The sequence below is a fragment of the Elephas maximus genome, chromosome 1 (assembly GCF_024166365.1).
Source record: "Elephas maximus indicus isolate mEleMax1 chromosome 1, mEleMax1 primary haplotype, whole genome shotgun sequence".
In the NCBI taxonomy this organism is placed as follows: domain Eukaryota; kingdom Metazoa; phylum Chordata; class Mammalia; order Proboscidea; family Elephantidae; genus Elephas; species Elephas maximus.
Window position 1 is genome coordinate 212744990 of NC_064819.1, and position 26122 is coordinate 212771111.

The 26122-nt window shown below is 38.4% G+C and overlaps 1 protein-coding gene across 9 annotated transcripts in view; it reads left to right on the forward strand.

The window, feature by feature from the left end:
• ADGRG6 (adhesion G protein-coupled receptor G6) overlaps positions 1 to 15909 on the forward strand; it is a 160325-nt gene extending 144416 nt beyond the window's left edge. For 4 of the 9 annotated variants that reach the window (XM_049902379.1, XM_049902374.1, XM_049902381.1 and 1 more), the window contains 3 exons: positions 7226 to 7327; positions 8213 to 8365; positions 12999 to 15908. In XM_049902379.1, coding sequence (XP_049758336.1) covers positions 7226 to 7327; positions 8213 to 8365; positions 12999 to 13177 — 434 coding nt within the window. In that variant the 3' untranslated portion in view covers positions 13178 to 15908. The other 5 variants (XM_049902385.1, XM_049902406.1, XM_049902414.1 and 2 more) reach the window with 3 other exon arrangements.
• Positions 15910 to 26122: the final 10213 nt, after the last annotated feature.

Below are 26122 nucleotides of genomic sequence, written 5' to 3' on the forward strand. Positions count from 1 at the left end.
CTGAGATAGGAGACTGGTTAGGAATGCGTTTCTTTAAAGTGTGTTTAAGGTTTTGTTTTTCTTATTGGTCTGGCATGGTACTTGCGTTCATATAGGTAAAATAAAGAATCTAGGCAGTTATCAAGCTGAAGAAACGATTGCTGAGGAATTTTGACTCAGATTCCTCAGAGTGGTGGTTTTTCAGGATAAAATTCACTAAAAAAAAAGGACCATTGTGAGCTCTCTTTTGTGAAATAAAAAGATTTCATGAAGCTAGCACTACTCTGTTAAGATGAAGTAAAAGTTTTAGGTGTGAATTCAATCATTTGGATTATTTTAGCTTCCAAAATTTATGGGGCAGCCTTCCCTAGTCCTTGATCAGTTAAATAAAACTACCATGAAGACCATAGTCCTAGGTCGCCACTTAAAAAGCCCTTTCCAGAAAGATAGAAGAACATAATTTTCCGTGGTGCTATGAAGGAGCCCTAGTGGTGCAGTGGTTAAGCACCTGGCTGCTAACCTAAAGGTCAGCTGTTCGAACTCACCAGACGGTCCTTCGGAGAAAATTGTAACAGTCTGTTTCCCTGAAGATTATAGCCTTAGAAACCCTATGAGGCAGTTCTGCTCTGTCCTGTAGGGTCACTGTGAGTTGGAATCAACTTGATGACAATGGGTTTTATGAAGAAACTTTTTGAAATGCAGTATGGTTGATACAAAGGTCCTCAAAGGAAAATAAATAATTTGATAGAAAGAGCAGGGGCAGGAGTGGGAAATAAGACAAATTCCTTTGGATGCCAGTGTAGAACTCTAAAGTTTTATAATTGTAGTTCTCCTTCTGGCACCAAAATCTGTTATTAAACCCACTGCCGTCAATTTAAAATCTGTTATTAGATGGGGGAAAAAAAACCTGAAAACTAAAGAAGGAATAGCTTCTTTTTTCTCATTTTAGCATCTGACACCTTTTGCCTTCTTGCTACATTTTCTGCTCCTCTTTCTTGAAGTGGTTAGAATTTCTTCCCGTGCTTTCATGTGTATTATTCCACATTTCCATGGCTGAACTCTAAAAGGGATATTTTATTTATTTATTTTTTATTGTGATTTAGGTGGAAGTTTACAGTGCAAATGATTTTCTCATTAAACAATACACAGATAGTTTTGTAACGTTGGTTGCCAACCCCAGGATATGTCAGCACCCTCCCCTTCTGGACCTTGGGGTCCCCATTTCCATTGGTCCAGTTTTCCTATCCCTTCCTGCCTTCTCATCTTTGCTTTTGGGCCGGTGTGCCCATTTAGTTTCATATACATGATTGAACTACGTGTATTATTGTTTGTTTTACGGGGCTGTCTAATCTTTGGCTGAAAGGTGAACTCCAGGACTGATTTCGGTACTGAGTTAAAAGCGTGTCTGGGGGCCATATTCTCGAGGTCTCTCCAGTCTCTGTCAGACCAGGAAGTCTGGTCTTTTTTTGTGAGTTTGAATTTTGTTCTACATTTTTCTCCTGCTCTGCCTGGGACCTTCTATTATGATACCTCTCAGAGTAGTCGGTGGTGGTAGCCGGTCACCATGTAGTTGTTCTGCACTCAGTCTGGTAGAGGCTGTAGTAGTTGGTCCATTAGTCCTTTAGGTAATCTTTCCCTGTACCTTTGGTTTTCTTCATTCCTTTTTACTCCAGATGGGGTAGGACCAATATGATTATCTTAGATGGCCATTTACAAGCTCTTAAGACCCCAGATGCTACTCACCAAGGTAGGATGTAGAACATTTTCTTTATAAGCTATGTTATGCCAGTTGAGCTAGGTGTTCCCCAAAACCATGATCCACAGCTCTCAGCTCAGTAACTTGGTCCCTTAGGGAGTTTAGATGTGTATATGAAGCTTCTGTGACTTTGCTGTGGTTAAGTTGTGCTGATTTTCCCATAAAAGGGATATTTTATTCTAAAAGAATTTTAGTACAGTAATTATTGCCAGACTAAGTTAAATTCATGTAAAAAAAAAAAAAAGGCTAGCTACTACAAATAGTAAAATAACCTATTATGAGAATTCTGTCCTGATTGGAAATGGAAAACTATCTCAGGGCTAAAGAATTTGTATAAATATATTATCTTGGAATTTAAAAATATATTCATTACTAAGAATTCTAATTTCTCATGCTTATTATCTAATTTTATCCCGTTTATTCATAATGGGAGATAGAGCATTTAAATGACTTCTTTACCACATAATTTTAGAGGAGATATGTCAGATTTTTTAATCCAATTTATGTACCATTGTCTGTGAAACCTGTTCAAGAAGACAGAGTAAAGTATTATAATGAAATGTGCAAACATCTGGAATTAGAAACCAAAAGAGAAGAACATATTCGGCATTTCTCAAACTGAAAGAACTAAGAAAAAATTCAGGCCTCAAGTTGCAATATTGAAGGATTCTGTGGGAAAAATATGGAACAACGCAGGAAGCATTAAAAGAAGATGGAAGGAATACACAGTCACTGTACCAAAAAGAACTGGTCGATGTACAACCATTTCAGGAGGTAGCATATGATCAAGAACCAATGGTATTGGAGGAAGACGTCCAAGCTGCACTGAAGGAATTGGTGAAAAACAAGGCTCCAGGAACGGACAGAATACCAATTGAAATGTTTAACAAATAGATGCAGTGGTGAAAGTGCTTGCTCCTATATGCCAAGAAAGACTTGAAAGCAGGAATGCAAACAGATTCTTGTGTAACAGTGTTCATTGCAGTATTAACTACAATAACCAAAAGGTGGAAACAACCCAAGTGTCTATCAACAATAGATCAGTGAATAAACAAAATATGATATATACCTACAATGGAATATTTGTCAGTCATAAAGAGAAATGAAGTTCTGATGCAAGTTATGACATGGATGAACCTTGAAAACATGCTGAGTGAAATAAGTCAGACACAAAAGGGCAAATATTATATGATCTCACATATATGAAATACCTAGAATAGGCAAGTACATAGAGACCAAAGTAAATTAATGGTTACCAGGGGCTGGAGGGAGGCTGGACTGGGGTTATTTCATAATGGGTATCAAGTTTCTGTTTGGAGTGATGAAAACATTTTGGTAGTAGAGAGTGGTGATGGTTGCATAACATGGTGAATGTAATTAATGTCACTGAATTGTACACTTAAAAATGGCTAAAATGGCAAATTTTATGTTTATATATTTTAACACAATTAAAAACAAAAACAAAAACCTCTCCTTTATATAGACATAGTATATCACCAGGGAAGTACCTCAGCAACTTGCTTACATGTTTTTCAGAAACTTAAGCCTTAAGTGTATTTTCATTGTATTCTTATCACCCCTTAATTTCTGTTTTTTTGGATTCTCTTGTTCTTAACTCCCCATCCCCAAACACATTTAATGCATTAGAAATATACATATATGTGTTCAGTTAACTACAATAGAGGATTGATTAATCATGGTTATAGTAATTCACTTAACAAAAATTTATTGAGTTCCTCATATGCACTGCTGATGGAAATATAAAATGGTGCAACCACTTTGCAAAATGATACAGCACTTCCTTAAAAAGCTGAAAGTAGAAATACCGTAGGATCCGGCACTCCCACTCCTGGGAATATACCCTAGAGAAATAAGAGCCATCATACAAATAGACACATGCATACGCATGTTCATTGCAGCACTATTCACAATAGCAAAAAATAGAAACAACTTAAATGCCCATCAACAGATGAATGCATAAACAAATTATGGTACATACACACAATGGAATACTGTGCAACACTAAAGAACAATGAGGAATCAGGCAAACATCTCACAACATGGATGAATCTGGAGGGCACTATGCTGAGTGAAATAAGTCAGTCACAAAAGGACAAATATTATATGAGATCACTGTCATGGATTGAATTATGTCCCCCCAAAAACGTGTGCATTAACTTGGTTAGGCCATGATTCCCAGTGTTCTGTGGTTGTCTTCCTTTTTGTGATTGTAATTTTATGTTAAAGAAGACTAGGGTGGGATTTTAACACCACCGTTACCCAAGTCACCTCCCCATCCAAGGTAAAGGGAGTTTTCCTGGGGTGTGGCCTGCACCATCTTTTATCATTCAAGAGGTAAAAGGAAAGGGAAGCAAGTAGAGAGTTGGGAACCTCATACCACCAAGAAAGCAGCACGAGGAGCAGAGCGTGTCCTTTGGACACGGGGTCCCTAAGCCTGAGAAGCTCCTCGACCAGGAGAAGATTAAGGACAAGGGCCTTCTTCCTACACAGCCGACAGAGAGAGAAAGCCTTCCCCTGGAGCTGACACCCTGAATTTGCACTTGTAACCTACTAGACTGTGAGAAAATAAACTCTTTGTTAAAGCCATCCACTTGTGGTATGTCTGTTATAGCAGTGCTAGATAACTAAGACAACCACTATTACAAGAACTCAGGAAAAGGTTTACACACAGAAAAAAGCCTTCTTTGGTGGTTAAGAGGGTGGGGAGGAAGGAGGACGGGAAATCACGAACTAGATGGTAGACAAGTGTCAATTTTAGTGAAGTGAAGGACAGCATACAATATAGGAAAAATGAGCACAACTCAACCAAAACAAAAGCGTAGAAGTTTCCTAGACACATCCGAACACTTTGAGGGACTGATTAGCTGGGGCTGGGGCATGATGACCATGGTCTCTGGGGAGATTTATAAACTACGTCATAAAAAAAGTCATAGCATGTTTTATAAAGAAGATGTTCTACATCCCGCTTTGGTGAGTAGTGTCTGGGGTCTTAAAAGCCTATGAGCGGCCATCTAAGATATATCCATTTGTCCCATCCCACCCAGAGCAAAGGAGAATGAAGAAAACCAGAGACAACAGGAAAATACTAGCCCAAAGAACTAAAGGACCACATGAACCAGAGACTCCACCAGCCTGAGACCAAAAGAACTAGATAGTGCCTGGCTACCACCAGTGACTGCCCTGACAGGGATTACAACAGACAGTCCTGGACAGAGCAGGAGAAAAATGTAGAACAGAATTTAGATTCACGTGAACTGACCAGACTTACGGGTCTGAGAGAGACTGGAGGAACCCCTGAAACTATGGCCCCTGGACACGCTGCCAACCCAGAACTGAAATTCTTCCTGAAGCCCACTTTTCAGACAAAGATTAGACAGGCCTGTAAAACAAAAAACAATACACATGAAGGATGTGCTTTTTAGTTCAATCAAATATACGAGACCACCTGTCCAAAAGCAAGATGAGAAGGCAAGAAAGGACAGGAACTGGAGGAATGGACACAGGGAACCTAGGGTGGAAAGGGGGAGTATGCTGTCACATTGTGGGGATTGCAGCCAATGTCCCAAAACAATGTGTATAAATTTTTGAGTGAGAAGTTAACCTAAACTGTAAACTTTCACCTAAAGCACAATTAAGAAGAAAAAAATTTGTTGTGTTCCAGCTTTTATCTTGGCATTGTTCTGGAACCGGCCAACAGAACATCGAATAGATGAACATCCCTGTTATTACCTACTATAATAACCCTTGTTCTCTTAATATAATAAACTAGTAGCCTGTTACCTACTAGCAAGATACTGTCAAGCAAAGCAGTGAATGAATGAATAAGGAATACAAGAGTATCAGGTACTCATTAGTGCTGTGAAGAAAATAGGTATATGAAAGAGAGTGACTGGAGGCTAAAAGTAAGCAAACAAAAATTAATGCTGAATGATGGCCTCTCTGAGGAGTTAACAATTGACCTGAGACTTGAATGACAGTAGGAACCTGTTACAGAAAGATCAAAGGAAGAGCATTCAAAGAGGTATTGGACAGGAATAAGCTTGATATTTTGAGAAGCAGAAGAAGGGCAAGTGTGGTTTGAGGGTAGTGAGGGAGAGGACTTCCGTTTAGGACTCTGGGGTTTGAGATGCTGTTGAGAGGAGATACGGCCAAGTGAAGACATCCCATAAGTTCAAATTATGGTGGTGGGGAGGATAAGAGAGAGTGTGGATGAATGTGAAAATCAGCATTATAGTACTTACACTATTTGCCTGCATGAGACTAGAACTCAGTGGAACAGTGTAACTGTAGAAGAGATCGAAGGACTGAGCACATGTACACATCAACATTTAAAGGTAAAGCACAGGAATTTATTAAGGAGACCAAGAAGGAATTCTGATCAAATTTGCAACAACAACAAAAAAAAGTGGTGGAAAAAATGTATTTCAAGAATGAGGAAATAGTTGACTATGTTGAGTGCAGCTGGGAGAAGTCTAGTATAATCAGAATGGAAAATTGAGTTAGCAATATGGGAGTCACTGTGATTTTTACAAGACCATTTGTGGCCCATTTGTGAGTGGGTTGAGAAAAAATAAGTGGAAACAGCAAAAATGAACCATTTCAAAAGTTTTATTGGAACAGGAAATGGAGATGTTGAAGCTTAAAGAAGATTGGAGGTTGAGGGAGGAATTTTTGGTTCGTATTTCAGAGATATTCGGTAGAATATGTTTGTAAGGTAATGGGAATAACCAAGGATAGAGGAATAGAGGGATGAGGTAGCAAGGAGATAGTTCAATTGCAGAAGGAAAATCCTTGAAAAGTTGACTTCCAAAGCACAAGTGATACCATTAGTTTTTTATAGGCACTGGGAGTGACCATAATATGGAAATATTTCAGTGTTAAAATGTTGGAAAACTAAAGCAGGTCAGGAAGTAAAAATATTAGATGGAGCCACATGAATTTGTTGTCTTCTATTCATTTTTTTCCCTACAAAAATACCAGTTTTCTATGGCTCAACCGAGTACACTATGATTACAACCATAATAAAATATATACGTGAAATAGCTCAGAAAACACAAATTGAAAATAGATGATTAGCTTATGAGTGTTTCTGTTTTCTCTTCTAAATCGTTTGAAGTTTTTAGATGATTTTAAAACAAATATAAGGAAAATAGTAAGTGCTTTCTAAAGTGAATATTGTTTATTTCACCTTGAATTTTATGTTAAGTCATAACGAATGCTTAGCAGAACAGGCAAAGACAGAATCAGAGCCATGTAATTATTTGTTATCATTATAGTTCTGTTAGAGCCTTTGTAATCTGTTCTAAAGGATCAAAACTTCTACTACATATTTTAAGATTCATTTTCTTAAGCTGTTTGTTTCTTAGTGATTCGTGTGTAAAAATTTTAAAATGAATCCATGTAGTGTATAAGATTTATCTTTAAAAATGGAGCAGTTGACTTGAATATTTATATCTTCTTTTGCCACAGGCTTATTTATATTTATCTTCCATTGTGCTATGAAAGAGAATGTTCAGAAACAGTGGAGGCGACATCTCTGTTGTGGGAGATTTCGGTTAGCTGACAACTCAGGTAAAGAACATATGTTGTTCATTTGTTTTTATATCTAAAAGTACTCTGGAACTTTTTGCCATGTGGTCTTTTATCATTAGAGCTATCTAGTCCCAACGGTAGCAAGTTATAAAGTTGGAGCATGTAAAGCTGCTTTGTTGAAATCTTAGAATATTAGGACTAGGAGAGATCTGAAGACTTTAGACCTCACCCACCTATTGTGCAAAGGAGAAACATGAAGTCCAGATAGGTTAAATGACTTCCCCATGGTTTTATGTCTGATGTAACACCTCAGATATCAAGAAGTTCCACTATACCATACCCATGTTTTCAAAATTTTAAGATTCCCCAATTGCATTATGAGGCAGAGAGATTTTTCTGTGTAAAAAATACCTGAAGGAAAAATATTACCCTTTTATTGTTTATTTTTGCCTTCAGTGGCTACTTTTTTTTTTTTAAATCATAGTGGTTTTTTTTTTCACAGTTAAAGTGGGATTTTAAACAACATATAAAACCAAACCCACTGCCATTGAGTCAATTCTTACTCATAGTGACCCGATAGAATTTCCAAGGTTGTAAATCTCTAGGCAAGCAGACTGCCACATCTTTCTCCCATGGAGCTGCTGGTGGTTTCAAACCACCAACCTTTCAGTTAGCAGTCAATTGCTTTTACCACTGTGCCACCAGGGCTCCCAACAACATATATTCAGGATCAAATGAAGAAATTTATCTGTTTCTTCGGTTTATTATATTGTTTATATGTAAGTCTCTTCTCTGAGCCATTGACAGCATATCAGAAGATCAAATGCTCCAGATAAGTTACTTAAATAATGCAGTGATGTTCTTTCAAAGCAGAGCATATTGTGCATAAAGCAGATTGATGGAGAGCGATGTCATTTCTTTCAGATTGGAGTAAGACAGCTACCAATATCATCAAGAAAAGTTCTGATAATCTAGGAAAATCTTTGTCATCAAGCTCCATTGGTTCCAACTCAACCTACCTTACATCCAAATCTAAATCCAGTTCTACCACCTATTTCAAGAGGAATAGCCACACTGGTGAGTCACTCTGGCCATAGTAAAGATGTTCTCCGGTTCTAACTATAATTTCATTGAGAAAATCGGCATATCCTGAAGTTTAATGGATCACAGTGCCAAATAGGGTGCTTCTTTTAGATTTACGAAAATCATAGTCTATTTTAAGACTTTATCCAGCACCTTTGTGAATATTTTGTCTGTTGATTTTACAACCAAGTCTATATCATCAACTCTGAATGTTACTGTAATATCATTTGATACCAAGCTCAGTTTTCTGCGAAAATTACAGTATTTTGTTTAAAAGTTCTGTCTTTTTATTTTAAAAATATGGAGATTGAGTTGCCAGTTATTTCAGGCTGCCACGAAAGATACATGACAAAATGGCATAGAAACAGGGAGAAGCACCATCCAGCACATATGGTTACATTTAGGACTTATGTTCTGAACCATTGGATGGTATTATCGGCAGTTGCTGTTTAAATCGCTGATCAAATATGAAAGAATAGAGAGCATAATATTTGGAAAGTGGTACAAGACTGAAAGTACAAGTGGTACAAACAGCCTTTGTTCCTCCCCTGTTTTGTCATGTGACTTCACTGTGACTACAAGTTCTGCCACTGAGCATGTGTATGAACAATACTGACAACAACACGGAAGTAAAGAATTTTTTTGCAGTGCTTGTTAGCCAGTAAGTGGTGTGAAAAGGTATAATCTTTTAATAACTTCAACGAGAAATAACAGAATCACTACTTTTAAATTCTAAATAAACTTCTAACAGACAACTGTTAGCATGCAGCACTTTCCTAATTAAAAACTCTTCCAAAAGAAAAATGGAAATTAAAAAAAAATTGGCTATTAAATATGAGCAGAAGTGAGTGGCACAGAAGAGGTTAATATTTGATGTTTTGGAAATAGGTAGTGAAGAATGTGGTGTGTAATGGATCTATAAATGCCCATATTGCAAACACTTGAGTTATAGATGACCCTACCCACCTTGCACCACTTCCTCTGCCTTGCTATTGGAGCAGCCATGCCCTGGTCTTTATGATGGCACTGTGGAAAAAAAGTTTGAGTGTTTAGGGAGTTGGTTAATTCTGAAATTAATTAAAGAAGGATCTGAAACTTGGAGAAGCTTAGGACAGCAGTTCTTAAAAGTTTCTTGGAGTCAAGGGCATTTTTAAGAGTCAAAGGAAAGTTATTCTTCCAGAATAAGGCACAGCCTCTGAGTCATGCACCCAGTTTTGCCTAAATTTCAGAGTTCTGTGTACCCTTGCTTAAGGATACCTGATGTAAGAAAATTGATGACAGGCACCTTATTCTAATCTACAATAGTCTGCTTACTTGGCGGTTCTGTGGCACAGAATATCCTTTTCTTATAATACATGATTTTTTTTTTTTACTTAATCAAACTTAAAATCAGATAGTCATTTCACCTCATTATCAGTCAATTATGAATGAATAGGAATTGTTTTCTTCTTAACACACTGGAGAATAGTTAGCCCGAAGAAATGCTACTATGAAATGGGGGAGAGAAGATAGCAAGGGAGACAATTTGGAATGTGGGGAACTTTGGAATTATTAAGAAAAGAAAATTGACTAGAAAATAAAAGAGGAGGTGCGGAAATTGAGCTACCAAAGGTTAACTTTACTTTTCAGAGTGATTGTTTTTTTCTTTAAAGAATATATGTTTGTTTTTATTTCTCATATAACAAACACTTGGGGCTAGATGGGTTCTTGTCAGCTAGCATAAGGATAGAGCCAGCTATGACTTGACTTCTATGGGATAATATTTTATGATTTTCAGTCATCTGATTTCCCAGTGGCCTTCTGGTACTTGGCCAGTTCTCAACGGGTCTGCTGGTATATTTGGAACCACTCGGTATGCAAAGAGTCACTGCATATCACCATGAATATCTAGTTGGTTTATTTCTTGGAATTGATCTAGACATTCATATGTTTATGGTGTAGATAATGTCTTCTAAGAGCATTCCTTCAACAAAAGTGGATCATCCAGGTAAACTTTCATTACTTTTTTGAATGCATGAATTTTTTACAAGGTGAAGAGAATATTTTGCATGGATTAAGCTAAGACTCTTGCTGCACCAGCAAAATTGCTTTTTCTTTATCATATTTCTAAGCTAGCACAATGACATTCCTGCACTGAATTGGAATTTCTGAGATTGCAAATGGTAGTGTGCTGTGCTGGCTCTTGTCTGCATGGGGTGTCTGCAAGCCGCTCCTTCTAGGAAATGTACCATGCCCTGGAGTTAGTGGGTCACATGTCAGGTAAAGTAATGACAGAAAGCAGCATTTGAGAGAAGGTTTGTTAAAGAAAGAAGTGGAATTCTCTACTTGCCATTGTTGTTATGGGTTACTGGATATGTCATGGTACATTCATAGAAGTCATAAAAGAGAAATTGTCAATTCCAAGCCTGCTTTTCGAGGATTTTTATCTGCTTGAAATTTTAGCATAGGTCAAATAATAGTTAATTTCCCTAGCCCCTGGTTTTCAATTTTCCAGCTTTAATCAGAATCAATATTAAAAAGATAAAAAACCTGTTGCTGTCCAGTCGATTCTAACTTGTAGCTCGTAATTGAATGTCTAATGAGAAGACGGGGAATGCCATAAATATTGAAATGCAGCCCCTGTTCAGACTTTTACTTTATTAGACTGTGAAGACTCATAAAATTGGATCACATCTTTGGGATGTTGCTGGTCAAAATCTCTGAAAGTACATGCCCCTGGAAATTGTCCATGAATACAAATGCGTATATCCTTGAACTTTCTCTAAGGATGTGTGGTTTTTAAAAATATGAAGCATAAATTGTTCATTATTGGGATTTAAGTCATTAGAAAAATCCCCCAAAGAAAACCAATGGCTAGTGAATATATGAGCTGGAAGAAAGCACAGAATCGATCAGCTTGCTGGCAGCAGAGTGGGGAGGGTGCTTTATATCCTGAATCCCAGGAACGCCTCACCAGCGCTGGGACATAATCTTTCCACCATGTTTCAGTCTGCACAGTGTTTCCATGAATCATCATCTGTTCCTCTCTTTTGCTTCCTTTAGTGTGGGATGAGAACACCATTTTCTATTTTAGCCCTCATTTTATATTTAGTATCTCCTCCAACACAAGGCAAACAGCTGGACAACTGAAATAGCTTCCAAAGACAACAGATATAATGATGATGGTTTTGACCAATTATTGATGGATTTTGTTTCATCACATGCTAGGTCCAGCTTATTGGAAACATATTGAACAAATTGAACATTGCAATTTTGGAGCCATGTTTCCTTAAGTCATCTTTTCAGGATGGATTTTCTGCTTTTTCCATACTGAACAGAGAGCATATGACTGGGGGGACTGAGCACATTGTAAAAGGTCATATTAGCTTTGTCATCAGTGTGAAATTTCTGTGGTTAATCTTAGGGTAGAATTTCCCTCCAGAGTGTCGGGAGAGGAGGGAGGGCAGGTACTTAGAAGATGCTCCCAGGGTATATGAAGACAACTATATGTATTTATAGATAATGGCACTTGAGCAAATTTCAGAGCACTATCTGAGCCAATTTTAGAAAGCTTTGGGGTTTAGAAAAACAATATAGCACTGAAAAATTCAGAACAGAAATTTAAAATATAGTGGTCTATTATTATTATATATAAATTGCTCTGATATTATTGCTGTCTGTAGTAATATTATCCTGAGGCTGTAGCGTAGTTCATAAAACAGATATATTTTTATTCAAAGTGTTCTTGATGAAAAGAATTTTTATTTCTATAATTAAAAAAATAATTTAAAAGATGCCTTTTTTTTATATTCCAGTTATTCCACAAGCTAAAAACCATGAGGAAATGTGTTCAGATTAGCCTTTCACGTTTATTTGTGTTCACTTTTATTCTCCAAAATCCTTTAAATTTTACTTTTATAAAAAAATTTTACTATGAAAATGTCAAGCATATATAAAACTAGAGAAGTTAGTATAATTAATCAGCTTGTGCCTATCAACCCTTATAAGCCTATCCCCTTCTTACCTTCCCTGTATTATTTTGAAAACATCTCTCAGACATCATGTTATTTCTTCCATAAATTTTTGAGAATATTTTAATTCATTCTCTAATCTATCACCTCTTCTTTGAGCCATTTGTCACATATATTTTGGAAGCGGAAACCCTGGTGGTATAGTGGTTAAGTGCTACAGCTGCTAACCAAGAGGTCGGCAGTTCAAATCCACCAGGCACTCCTTGGAAACTCTATGGGGCAGTTCTACTCTGTCCTATAGGGTTGCTATGAGTCGGAATCGACTCAACGGCAGTGGGTTTGGTTTTTTTTTAATTTGGAAGTAACTTTCTGATTTTCTTAATTTGTTAACTCTTCAAAAAAATACCATTTATGAGAACATTTCTTAAAACAAACCCCAACATAAATTACTAGGAGGCAAATTAACATTCAGTGAATATTAGGAATGTACTTTGAAGATGAAAAACCTGGAATTTTATTGCTGCATATTACCCACTTAAGAAAGAGCCAGTGCTTCATTTCCTTTGAGTACTTCTTTAATGGAAAAATGGAAGTGTTCAGTATGGCATGTCACCAGCTCGTCAGGCATGTCAGTGGCTCCTCTCGCAGCCTAATTTTTTTTGTATCTTTTCTTGCAGACAGTGCATTCATGGAAAAGTCCTCATCAAAACTGACCCATGCTGATGGAGAACAAACATCAATCATCCCTGTCCATCAGGTCATTGATAAGGTCAAGGATTATTGCAACACCCATTCAGATAACTTCTATAAAAATATCATCATGTCAGACACTTTCAGCCACAGCACGAAGTTTTAATGTCTGTAATATAAAGAGAAGGAACTACCCTGTAGAAACGTGGAGATCTGTATGCAGTGGAAAAAAAAAAAAAAGATACAAATGTGCTAGTACCTAGGTAACTGCATTTCTATGAGGAATATTTTTGTTAAGAAGGCTTTTGTGAAAGGCAAAATTCACCTGCTCAGTGTGTTTCTTCCATGGGGAAGTATTTCACAATCTCTAAGACCATCATCCAGACAGAAATGTGACTCATTAGCTATAAGGAATGTGAGTTTATATATATATATATATAAAATTCAGTCAGACTAATCAGAACTCAGAGGGGAACATTAAAACCAGAGGACAAGGGAGAGGTGAAGGTAAAACTAACCCTAGGTTAGAGCTCATTCATCCCCCACCTAATAGCTAGATTTGGATGTAGTTATTTCTTCCATCTTTCCCAACAATAAAAAGCACACAAATATTTCAAATATCCGTAAGTCCCATCCCAGTACTGGTTTCTATTATCACAGTAGCATTTTCTCTTTTTCAATGAAATTTCAGCCACATGTTGAAAAGAATGTTTAATGTCTGACCCAAAGATTTAAAAAGGTTTTTGATCATACCAAATGCTGAACATTCTGGACCACAACTTAAGAAAGAAACCTTTCCCAAAATCTTGGCCTAGGTAAAATGAGGCTATAGAAATTTCTAATCTTTAATTTATCCTTCATATGCCTTAAAGATACCCAAGACACCAGGCTTAAGAATCATCATTAATTAGAATTGAATCTTATACATTTGAGTCAAGTCTAGGGTTGATGTTCCATCAATGTGGCTCTCCCAATAGGTGTTTAAGAATGAATTTGTACTGCCTCTGCTCTGGCTCTTTTAATGTGTCTTGAGCCCACAGGCTCATGCGAGGAAGGAGAGTTTCCAGCAGGCCTGCCACGTATACAATACTCTCTCCCTTTTAGGAGACATGCAGTCATTAAGGCTTTATGGTCCTGTCCTTGCTGAAACATTTCCAATCACACAAATAAAAAGCCTCTTTCTTCCCCTTTCAAGAGTTTTGTTCCGAGAAATAGAAACTGAGACATATAGGTGATTTATCATAACCAAGAGGTCAAACATGCGAGTCTACAATTCCTGTTCTAAAATCTAGTTGTACATAAGTCCTCTGAATGTATTATGTAAGAGCCTGAGGAGGTCTGGCTGGAGAAATAGTGTGTTATTTATGGGTTAGGCTGCTGCACACAAGCCATGTATAATATTAAGCAGCTTAGGTAGCTCTCAAACTATCCTGAGTAGTGCGTTCTTGCTTGTGAATATATAGGAGACCACATTTTAATTTTTTTTAAATGATGGAGTTGTGTCCAGTTTCTTAGAAATCCGTCCAGTAGAAAGCTCTGCATTTGCTCTGGGAAACATCAGGCTCTGGGAGGTTGCAGCGTAAGTGATGAAAAAAGAAGAAATAACTGGTTAAACCAATCTGCTGAAAGGCGGAGGCCAGAATTGAGCACTTAGAGGCCTTTCCCTCTGCATAGAAAGTTAGCTCTCAGTATGAGACGTAGGAGAGCTTCCAGGCTACGCAGCACGTCAACGGGTCTCTCACTTATCCATCATGAAGCTATTTGCCAGGCTCGGAGGAAAGACGACGTGATGTGGTGGTGAGTTTTTATTACCATTCGGTTTTGCAGTAGTCTGGAACACCACCATTGAAGACATAAGCATTACCCAGCTTGGTTTTAACAGGGGAGGGTTGTATTCAGAAGAAGAGAGTAGGAAATCTTAAAGTCTGTAAGATTCACTATAGTAGAGCCAGACCCTTTTCTATAGGTGTATATGTACAGGCTACTTTGGCGGAGGTTACATATAGATGAAAGTTAGTCCTAAATATTCACTGAATATTTATATACTTTCCCCCAAACCTTAGGGATACATGATAGAATTTAATTAGCTTTCTCCTTTGAGATTTATGCACAAAGTGCTTACTTAGTTAATAGTAATTAAGGCATCACTTCAAAAATGACTTTGTTTTTGGTTTCTAATCATACCCAGATCTGGGAAAACTTTTTCTTTTTTTCATATTTGACAACAATGTCAGCTCCACTTCAGAAATTTTCAGTATCCAGGTGAGGAAATGAAGACTCAGCTGAATAGAAACATTTGCAAATAGATGAAAAAGTCAACCAAGTTCTACCTTCAGTTCCAAATAAACAGCTTTTGCCTGCCTTTAAGACATGAATTTAGTGGAACACCCACAATGTAGTGTAACCTAACTTTGAGAATAATATCAATTCAGAGACTCTTTTTTTTTGTTTGTTTGTTTTGTTTTTTTAAACTACATCGTGTTAGATAGAGTCTTACTCTAGGATCCTGAGATATTTTCCTTTGTTGTTACCCTGGCTTGCCATGTAGATTTTCTTTGTCCATTGTTGGCGAAGACTCATATGTACATATTTATTTATTTGTGTTTATACATGTCAACTTGTTTCATATCTCATCTTTATATCACCTGGCTTTGTTATTTTAATTAACTTTCTATTGGAGAGACTGTATATATTTTTCTGAGTACTTTGTGAAATAGTTTCCTGTAGCAATGTCTTTGAATATGATGAATAAAAATGACTGTGAGTGCAAATTAGAATGAGTAGCAAGAAGCTACTATACCTGATTTGCCATTTAACTTAAATGGAAAATGTTTTTCAAATAAATACTTAATGTTCATGTTCCAAATTATTAAATTCCTTTATGAGTGAATGTTTTTGTTTTGGACTCTTCAATAGGAAAAGCTTATTTGGCAACTGGAAGATAACCTGCCACCAATTAAGTTAGTGACATGGGAGTACTTTGCCAAAACACTAGAAATATATTACAAAAATCTAGTTCACTGGAGATTAATGCGTTTTGAGGTTTTTAGATTCTCTTAGTGTGACTGATGTAGAGCCAAGCTCTGTGGGAGATTAAAAGTAATGCAGGTTGCTTTTTTGGGAAGTCTTCAGCATCCCCAAAAGGGAACCAAATCAGTAACATTATGTAGAAATTAGGAGCTGAGATGTTTTTCTCGAATTTATGGTGTCTATTTTTTTTTATTGTCGGAGGCTTAAATTTGATAGCATTTAGCCAAATTCATTTGCATGACTAGAACAGAACCTCCCCTTCTTCCTTTCACTGTGGTTATTTAGGATAATTCTTTTCTTCAGAAAGCCAAGGCCCAATTTGGCTCACAGCCCCAATCAGCAAAGTGTATTGCCCAGTGCTAAGTTGTGAGGCGCTTTGGTCAGGCACTGCTGAGCCAACCTCCACAACTCCCGGCCAAGCCGTGTTAAGAAAACAGACAAGCAGTTGCTTAGGGCTCATCTGCAGTATTTATGGGCAGGTCATTTCAGAAAGCTTTGGGAGCGGCAGCAGGGAGTAGTTGGGAAACACTTGTTTGGTCTGCAGGCTGATGTGTTTACAGTATTTCTGAAATCTGAAGGAATGGGGTTTTATAAATATGGTATCTTGGAGGCACTTCTGTGTTTTCAGCTGAATAACATTCCATTTCTCTTACATAAAAGCATCAGATCTCTTTACCTTTCCCTCTGGCTCTCTCTCTTCCCTACCCCAATCTGCCTGCTTTGCTCACTCCTCACCTCTCTCTCCCTTTTTTTCTCTTTCCATGCTTCTCTCCTTCCCTCTTCATTGCTAGGAAGAATAATTAAAGTAATGCTTTTCTTTGAGAAAAATAAGAATTAATGTGAAATATTCAAATGTTTGCATTTATATTCTATAACCCAGTGCCATCGAGTTGATTCTGACTAGCCTGCCCTCCCCCCCAAAAAAGTAAAAGACATGACATGTTGTCTTACCACAGGCAGCTCTAATCTAAATTGACTAATTAGAATTTGATAGGAAAAAAAATCAAATTCTTTAATATGTTTGAGGACCAGACACTTCCTACTTCCTATCTCATGTAATTTTCACCACAATTCTATGAGGAAATATTGTTATACTAATTTTTCATTTGGGGAAGCCGGTGATTAATGATGGTAAATAACTTGCCTGGCGTCATAGAAAAACAAAGTGCAGGATTCAAATCCAAGTACCTAGCTGTCTTCAAAGAGCCTACAGCCTCATGAAAGAAGAGAATCCAAGGACAGGATAATGCTACGAGAGAGCTTCAGATGTAGGCTCTGGACTACCAAGACACGAGCGGTGGTCTGATAAGCCTCTCTTGGGGATAGTCATTCCAGGCATAGAGGTTGGAAAGCCCAGGGCCCATAAACCAAACCACACCCGTTGCCCTCAAGTTGATTCCAACTCATTGCGACCCTATAGCACAGAGTAGAACTGTCCCATAGGATTTCCAAGGAGTGGCTGGTGGATCTGAACTGTCAGCCTTTTGGTTAGCAGCCTGAGCTCTTAACCACTGTGCCACCAGGGCTCCAAAGTCCAGAGCAGTGAGTGGAAAGTAGTTGAAGTTGGCTTAACTTCAAGATGTGGGAAAGAAGTTGTAGAGAGGGGCAAAGAGCCTTGAGCTTCAGGCTGAGCAGGCGCTTGCAGCTATCGTTGAGTCGACTCCGACTCATGGCGACCCTGTATGTATCAGAGTAGCGCTGTGCTCCCTAGGGTTTTTGGTGGCTGATTTTTCAAAAGTATTACCACCAGACCTTTCTTCGAGGCACCTCTGGGTGAACTCAGACCTCTAGCCTTTGACTTAGCAGCTGAATGCATTGACCATTTGCACCACACAGGTAGTAAGGAGGCATAAGGATTTCTGGGCATAGAAGGAACCATATCCAGGTTGAGCTTTAGGAAGGTGACTTTGATAGGATAATTAGAAGGAAAGGGGACTGGACTCGGGGAGAAACTGTTACAAGTAAAAAAAAAAAAAAAAAAAAAGCAGAGCCTCCAAATTAGCTCATTAAAATATTTTTATTAGCTGTGTTTTGAAAAGTCATAACCAAACAATATTCTAAATTCTCAAACCTTATTGGTCAAGAATTTCTTTAAATGCCTGTGAATAAATGGATAATGAATAATTTCAGACATACTCCAAAATCTTTAGACTCTAACAGAGTCAAAAGATTTTGGAGTATGTCTGAAATTATTCTTGGTGGGCTTGGCTTATTTTCATTCTGAGTTAGATAAAATGATTTCGATAAATTTAGGATGTCAACCAGAATAAAATAGGTGATGTTGTTGTTGTTAGGTGCCACCCAGTCAGTTCCGACTCATAGTGACCCTGTGTACAACAGAACAAAATACTGCCCGGTCCTGTGCCATCCTCAAAATCATTGCTATGTTTGAGCCCATTGTTGCATCCCCTGTGCTGTGTGTGTGAAGACACTCATCGAGCGTCTTCCTCTTTTTCACTGACCCTCTGCTTTACCAGGAACCCTGGTGGCACAGCGGTTAAGAGGTCGGCTGCTAACCAAAAGGTTAGGTGTTTGAATCCACCAGCTGCGTGGAAGCCCTATGGGGCAGTTCTACTCTGTCCTATAGGGTTGCTACTAGTCACCAACTCAACAGCACATAACAACAACAACTACTTTACCAAAGAAAAGTGTTCCTTAGAAGCGAGGCTGGTGAAACTTCACCTCACATACTCTGGACGTGTTATCAGGAGGGACCAGTCCCTGGAGAGGGACTTCATGCTTGGTAATGTAGTTCTTCCAAGACAGATTAGTTCGTTCTTCTGGCAATCTGTGGTGTGTTCAGTATTCTTCACCAACACCATAATTCCAAGGCATCGATTCTTCTTCAGTTTTCCTTATCCATTGTGTAGCTTTTGCATGAATATGAGGCTATTAAAATACCATGGCTTCGGTCAGGTTCACCTAGTCCTCAAGGTGACATCTTTGCTTTAAAGAAGCATTTTGCAGCAGATTTGCCTGATGCGATACCTCATTCGATTTCTTTCTTTCTTTTTTGGCTTTAATGAACAAAAATTTCTTTTGTTACAGTTTAGGAGGCTAGGAGTTCGAATTCAGGGTGCTGGCTTTGGGGGAAGGTTCTTGTCTCTTTTCAGCTTCCACACCTAGGTTCCTTGGCTGTCATGTGCTGTCTTCCCTTTCCTATGTGCTTGCTTGTTTGCATGCCTCATCTTTTTTTTTCCTTTATTATGATTTATATGAAAGCTTACAGCTCAAATTAATTTCTCATTCAAAAGTGTATATACATATTGTTTTGTGACACTGGTTGCAGTTCCCACAATGTGCCAGCATGCTCCCTCTTTCTACCGTGGGTTCTCTGTGTCCATTCATCCAGTTCTTGTTCCTTCCTACCTTGTCTTGCTTTTGGACAGGAGTTGTCCAACTGGTCTCGTATATTTGATTGAACTAAGAAGTACATTTCTGACTTGTGTTATTTTTCTGTTTGTTTTATTAGCCTGTCTAATCTGAAAAGTGGGCTTCAAGACTGGTTTCAGTTCTGGGTTAGCAGAGTGTCCAGGGGCTATAGTCTTGGGGGTTCCTCCAGTCTCTGTCAGACCAGTCGTTGTTCAGTTTCTTGACTGCTGCTTCCATGGGTGTTGATTGCAGATCCAAGTAAAACAAAATCCTTGACAACTGCAATATTTTCTCCATTTATCCTGATGTTGCTTATTGATCCAGTTGTGAGGATCCTTGTTTTCTTTATGTTGAGGTGTAATCCATACTGAAAGCTGTAGTCTGATCTTCATCAGTAAGTGCTTCAAGTCCTCTTCACTTTCAGCAAGCAGAGTTGTGTCATCTGCAAATCACAGGTTGTTAATGAGTATTCCACCAGTCCTGATGCCACATTCTTCTTCATGGAGTCCAGGTTCTTGGATTATTTGCTCAGCATACAGATTAAATAAGTATGGTGAGAGGATAAGACCATGACACACACATTTCCTGATTTTTAACCATGCAGTATCCTCTTATTCTGTTTGAATGACTGCCTCTTGGTCTACGTACCCATTCCTCATGAGCACAATTAAGTGTCCTAGAATTCCCAATCTTCAAAGCGTTACCCATAATTTGTTATGATCCACATCGTCGAATGCCTTTACATAGTCAATAAAACACAAGTAAACATCTTTCTGGTATTCTTTGCTTTCAGCCAAGATCCATCTGACATCAGCAATGATATCCCTTGTTCCATGTCCTCTTTTGAGTCTGGCTTGAATTTCTGGCAGCTCCCTGTCAATATACTGCTGCAACCATTAAAACAGGTGATATTCTCATTAAATTTAGTTTAATATATTGATATTTCTGTGGTCCAGATTACACTGGGTAAGGAATTAACCCAACAAGATAAAAAGTATAAGTACTCTAGGAGCAAAAGAAGGACCTCTAGAATGTTGTATTTTCCTGCTTCATGGTCCCGAGGCTCAATCAAGTACACTAGGTAACTACAACCCAGTGAATAGAGAATAAGAAGTTGCAAATTTAAAACACGGAGCCTTTCTACAGAAAGTTCACCAACCAATCGACCTGACAGATCTCACACATTTGAAACTATTAAAAAAAAATAATTGGTTTATCTGGAAAGATCTGAAATTCAACGATTGCTGTCAAAGTTAATGCTTTGTGTAGCATTAACACTTAACAGCAATAAACGTTAAGTGCCTGCAGTGTCCCGAACTTGATACCTTGGTTTTTTTTTTTTTGTATGTGTTTGTTTTCTACTGAAGGATATTGTTAATATTAAGATCAGATGCACTGGGCTATGTTTATAGTTGTCAGTTTCATAGGCAATAGCATACTGCCAGCTGCATAACAGGTATGCGATTAATATTTTTTGAAATGAATTGTAATTCGGAGTTTGTCTGGCCACTTGCATTTTGTATTTTAGAAAAGGAAATCTCAAAGTACTTTGGATTTTAGTGGATTTGTGAGAACGTGGACTAGAAATACAAAGCAAAAGAAGAAAAAAGAAAGTATTAGCATTATGCTATTCAAGACCATTTACCTCAATTGTGCTATGTCACCTTATATGATGCAGACAGTGGGATAAGAACAAAAAGGTTTCCATTTGCTATTAACTCTAAATTGTTTTTACTGTTTCCAGAAAAAGAAAAAGGTCAGGCTGAGATGAATGAGTGGAGAAACCTGCTTTTGAGCGGTTGTCCTGGGAACCATTTTATTACTCAAACTGGCTTTAATTTTGGGGGATTTGATGTAGGAGCATAGAGGGGCCTCAAGGAGCCCAGCAACCGGCTGTGCAGCCAGGATTGAGGGAACTGTACAGTCATCCAACAGCCAGTTTCTTTGTAATGCTGTAGTTTTTCATCTTTGCTAGTTTCTCCTTATCTACAGCAGATGAGCTTCCTCTCTAAGGACTTTAGTTTCTGATTCCTCATAGCAGGCTTGAAATTAGCATGGTGCCGATTCTGGCCTCAACCTTAAATATGAACTTGCAGCTCCAGTTCTCATTACCGTATAAGCACAGTTTCTTTACTTTAAATTCTTAAGAAAGATCCCCTGATTGGCTTATATTTAACACCCTAGTCTAAGAACACATGTATAAATATGGCTGCCCAGGCTCACTCATTCAGTAGTAACTGTGGATGGGGAGAAGGACAAAGATGCTAATTCAGACCAGATTCTTAGATTGTGTTCAACTGCAACTTTCAGATTAAGCAAAAAAATCATTTGTTAAGGGGTGTTGAAAGCTAAAAGTGTTAGTTGTTGTGTCAATTTGAGTTATACAAGAAGCAGATAGCAAGATGGACTTAGAAATACAAGTGGTTTATTGGGGATTGTTTTTGTGTTAGTTGCCAATGAGTCAGCTCCGACTCATGGGGACCCCATATTCAACAGAACAAAGCATTGCTTGGTCCTGCACCATCTTCATAGTCATTGTGATACTTGATATATAATGGCCACTGTGTAATTTGAGTGCTTCCAATCTAGACGGCACTATATCGGACAAAGTTCTATAGTGATCCATAGGGTTTTCATTGACTTATTTTAAGAAATAGATTGTCAGGCCTTCCTTGCTAGTCTGTTTTAGCCTGGAAGCTCTACCGAAACCTGTCCACCATGGGTGACCCTGTTGGTATTTGAAATATTGGTGGTGGGGTAGCTTCTAGCATCATAGCAACATGCAAGCTACCATGGTACAACAAACTGACAGATGAGTGGTGGTTATTGAGGATAACACTTGTGAAAGATAAAGGAGGGAGGAAGCAGGAGTAGGCGACAAGAGATCTGAGGTTCTGCTGCAGGTCTTACACTTGTGAAAGGAGAGTAGGAAGGAAGGAGGTTCAGGTAGGAAGAACCTCAGACTTCAATGCAGATCTGAGAAAGTCTTGGCCAGCCCAATAGAGAGCTCCAGCACAAAGATTGCCCATTGAAGAGTCCTGCACTGGATAGAAATGGACAAGCCCTGATACTCCAGTGTGCTCAGTTATTGGCTTAGGGCTCCTTGGGGAGAGCATGTCCTCAGCTCTTAACACTGCAGCAGATCCCAAGGCACCATATCTGGATGCTGTTGAATGATTTCATTTGCTACATCAAGTTCTCCATTGAAAGATCTGAGTATCATACTTCTCTTGCCACCTGCCATATTCACAGAAACCCAAGATGGCTAGAGAATCTAGCTTGAATGCTGGGCAACCAGGAACAATACCAAGCTAACCCTAGTGAACTGCTAACAAGCACCATCCTACCACTGTTGGGCACAGGTGTGACAAACACCAAGTACAAGATGCCATTTGTGGTCAAGTCAGTTCTGACTCATAGCGATCATGTGCTTGTCAGTGTAGAATTGTGCTCCGTCATGTTTTCAGTGGGTGATTTTTCAGGAGTAGTTCGCCAGCCAGGCCTTTGTTCTGAGGTGCCTCTGGTTGGACTCAAACCACCCATCTTTCAGGTAGCCACTGGGCATTAACTATTTGTGTCACTTGTATTACCTTTAACCAGAGATTTAGAAAGACAGAGACTTTTCAAAATAAACAGTGACATTTGGAGATTAACTGTGAATTGTAATTTTCCATATTTTTCTCTATCCACTTTAACTATGTAAAATCGAGATGTTTTAGAAACCATCCCAAGTTAAGCAATTGACATGACTATGAAAAAACATTTCAAAATTATTTCTTTTCATCCCCATTTGATAAATTCATCAGGTTCTTTGAATGACTGTTAGGGCATGAGGACAGTTGTAATTTCAGAACAAAAATTCAGAATTTACTAGACTTGCTTTTTGTGCACATCTGTTAAATCTGTTTTTGTTCTGGTTAACTCGTTGCAATTAAAGAAACATCTGAGGTCACAATCAGCGTATTAGCCTGAGTTTTATTGCTATCTGTCTATTAATTTCTGCAAGTCAGAAAACCATCTTACAGCCTGAAGCTAATCTATTAAACTATAGTTCTGTTAATTAGTAAGGAAGAACTAGAGGAAGTCGTCCTATAGAATTACTATTGTTCAAGATCTAAAAAGGTGGATTGATTCCATTTTTCTAAAGCCAACTGTTCCCTCACTCTGAAAGAGTCAGATAGTATAGAAGAAAGGTCACTGGAATCATTTCTAGGAAATATTTGTGTGGCTGGTAATGGTTTATGCAGTGTGACTTTAGCATGTCACTTATCTGCTCTGGGCCTCAGTTTATTTATCTTTAAAATAGGGAGGTTGATTAGGAGCTAAACTATTTTTTAGGTCTATAATTCTACCTTTTTTTTTAAGTATAAAAATGCTGGTAGTTTCCATTTAAACACAGAGTCCAAAAATCTAAATGCTAAATGCAGAGCAAGACCCTGGACCTTGTTCAACCTGAATTTTGCAAGGGAATACATGTGTTGTATGTCTTTTTTCTTTCCAAAATAATTGCCTTCTCTATATGCATAGTTAAGTATTATCAGGGCATGAAACACGTCTTCTAAGGATAAAAGAGAAGATGGCTCCAGAAGTAAGGCAATACCCATTCCGAAAATCAGTGAGAAAATCCCAGACTTCTTTTAGCAACTCTGTGAAATTAAGGATCCCCAACATGGGGACAAAAATCCCATTTCTCTTCCTCAGCTGTACATTACAACACAGTGTACAGTTCATGGCAGGGAGTGGAGGGGAAGAAGGAAACAGATCAGCAGGGGCTATGAAGACAGCGAGCAAAATAGATCTGACGGTTGCCAAGAATTGTCCTCAGAGGACTCTCGCTGAGCGAATGAGAAGAGCAAAAGCAATAGGCTCCATTAATAAAGGTGTGTGGTTGTGCCCCACAGCAGAGGCAGGCTGTACCCCAGGACGCGGCACCAGGTTTGCATTCCAATCAGAGGAAGCTGTGTGCATGGACATAAGAGGGCAGTTCTTAGCATGGAACTCATTGCCAAAGGTCAAAGAAGTACTTTAAAAAGATACCATTTCATATGATTCCCTTTCAACAGCCCTGAGAAATCTCCATGTGTGTTGCATCAAACATGAGCTCCCAGGCGTCATGATAATGAGGCATCTATATTTTTTTTTATGGCAATGCAACATGTGGAGCAGAGGCAAGGGATGCCTGGATGACTTAGGGACCGATACAGTTCCTAGCTTAGATCTTTAAAAGAAAACAAAACCATATATTTTTACCGAGAACAGAAATTGTCAATTCCTTGATAAGCTCACTTCTAGTCCCGGGAAGGCGCAAGCTGTAAATGCCCTCAGCTGCTAATAACTGAGAGTTTGGTGATTTGAGTCCACCCAGGGGAGCCTCTGAAGAGAGACCTGGCAATCTACTTCTGAAAAGTCAGCCGTTGAAAACCCTAGGGAGCACAGTTCAGTTCTGACACACATGGGGTCGCCAGGAGCCAAAACCGGCTCGACGGCAAGTGGTTAGTTAACAGTTTAACCTGAAAATAGTGAAGATCATTTCTTCAGAATTTTTGGTAATTAACCGTAAGGTAGGTGTGTGTGTGTGTGTGCAGTGCTTTTGTTATTGTTGTCATTGTTTTTGCTTACATTACTCAGAATTGTAAAAAGGCCATTTTCTTGTCAGGCATAATTTCAAGCCAGCACTCCAAACATAAAAGTTAGAAAATATTTTACTAGGCCTTCGCCACATTGCAGAAAAATCAGTTTGTAGTTACGAAGCACTGTTCTTTCTTTTTCATTGTCCACAAAAGCTATAACGGATTGCCAACATGGTTGTGGCTTTCATTCTTCCAAGCAATTCCCAATTCACTTGGATTTTTTTTTTCTTCAAAGAATCTTTTTTTTAATACTTATTCTGCTATTTTCTATTTTATTTAAGAAATCACGTGAAGTTTGGGAAATATTCCCTCCCTTAATCCTTGAATGGAAATGTGTCCATATCTCAGTTTTTAGCATGTACTGGGGACGAAAGTGGCCACGGTAAGGGCCTCTCCTTGGTTTCAGTTGCCCTTTTCACCCACCAATTTGATCTGTTGTGAGGGTGACTCCCAGGACCTCTAAAGGCTTTCTGATAGAATTATGGTATACAGAGTTTGCTTTCTTCATAGCCACAACAAAGTGGCAGGACAAACCCACTGTCCTCTAATCTCTCCCTCTAAACTCTTGTTAGTGCAGACCTCTGTAAATCCAGGGCGGGGGTAGGAAGGGAACAGGATCCAGTGTTTCCTGAATTATAGAGGTGTTATTTCCTAAAATTCAGGAAAATGAACTGTTTGCCTTTATGGAATATTCCTTCTCTTAAAAATTGTTCCACATTGTTCAGGCATTTGAAAATGGTCTCCTTGAGGGCCTGGAAGGCAAATTTATATGTTTATATATGTATATGTATACACATTATATAGCACAACATATATACTAGGTAACGTATTTTCTAATACAGATGCATCTGCCTTCATCATCAGAATCTCTGGGTGGTGCAAACGGTTAACACACTTTGTTACTAACCAAAAGATCAGAGGTTCGAATCCACCCAGAGATGCCCGTGGAAGAAAGGCCTAGTTATCCGCCACTAAAAACTGTTTGGAGCACAGTTTTACTCTGACACACATAAGGTCACCACGAGTCAGAATTGACTCAACAGCATCTGGTTTAATGAATAGAGAGAGAGATTGTGCAA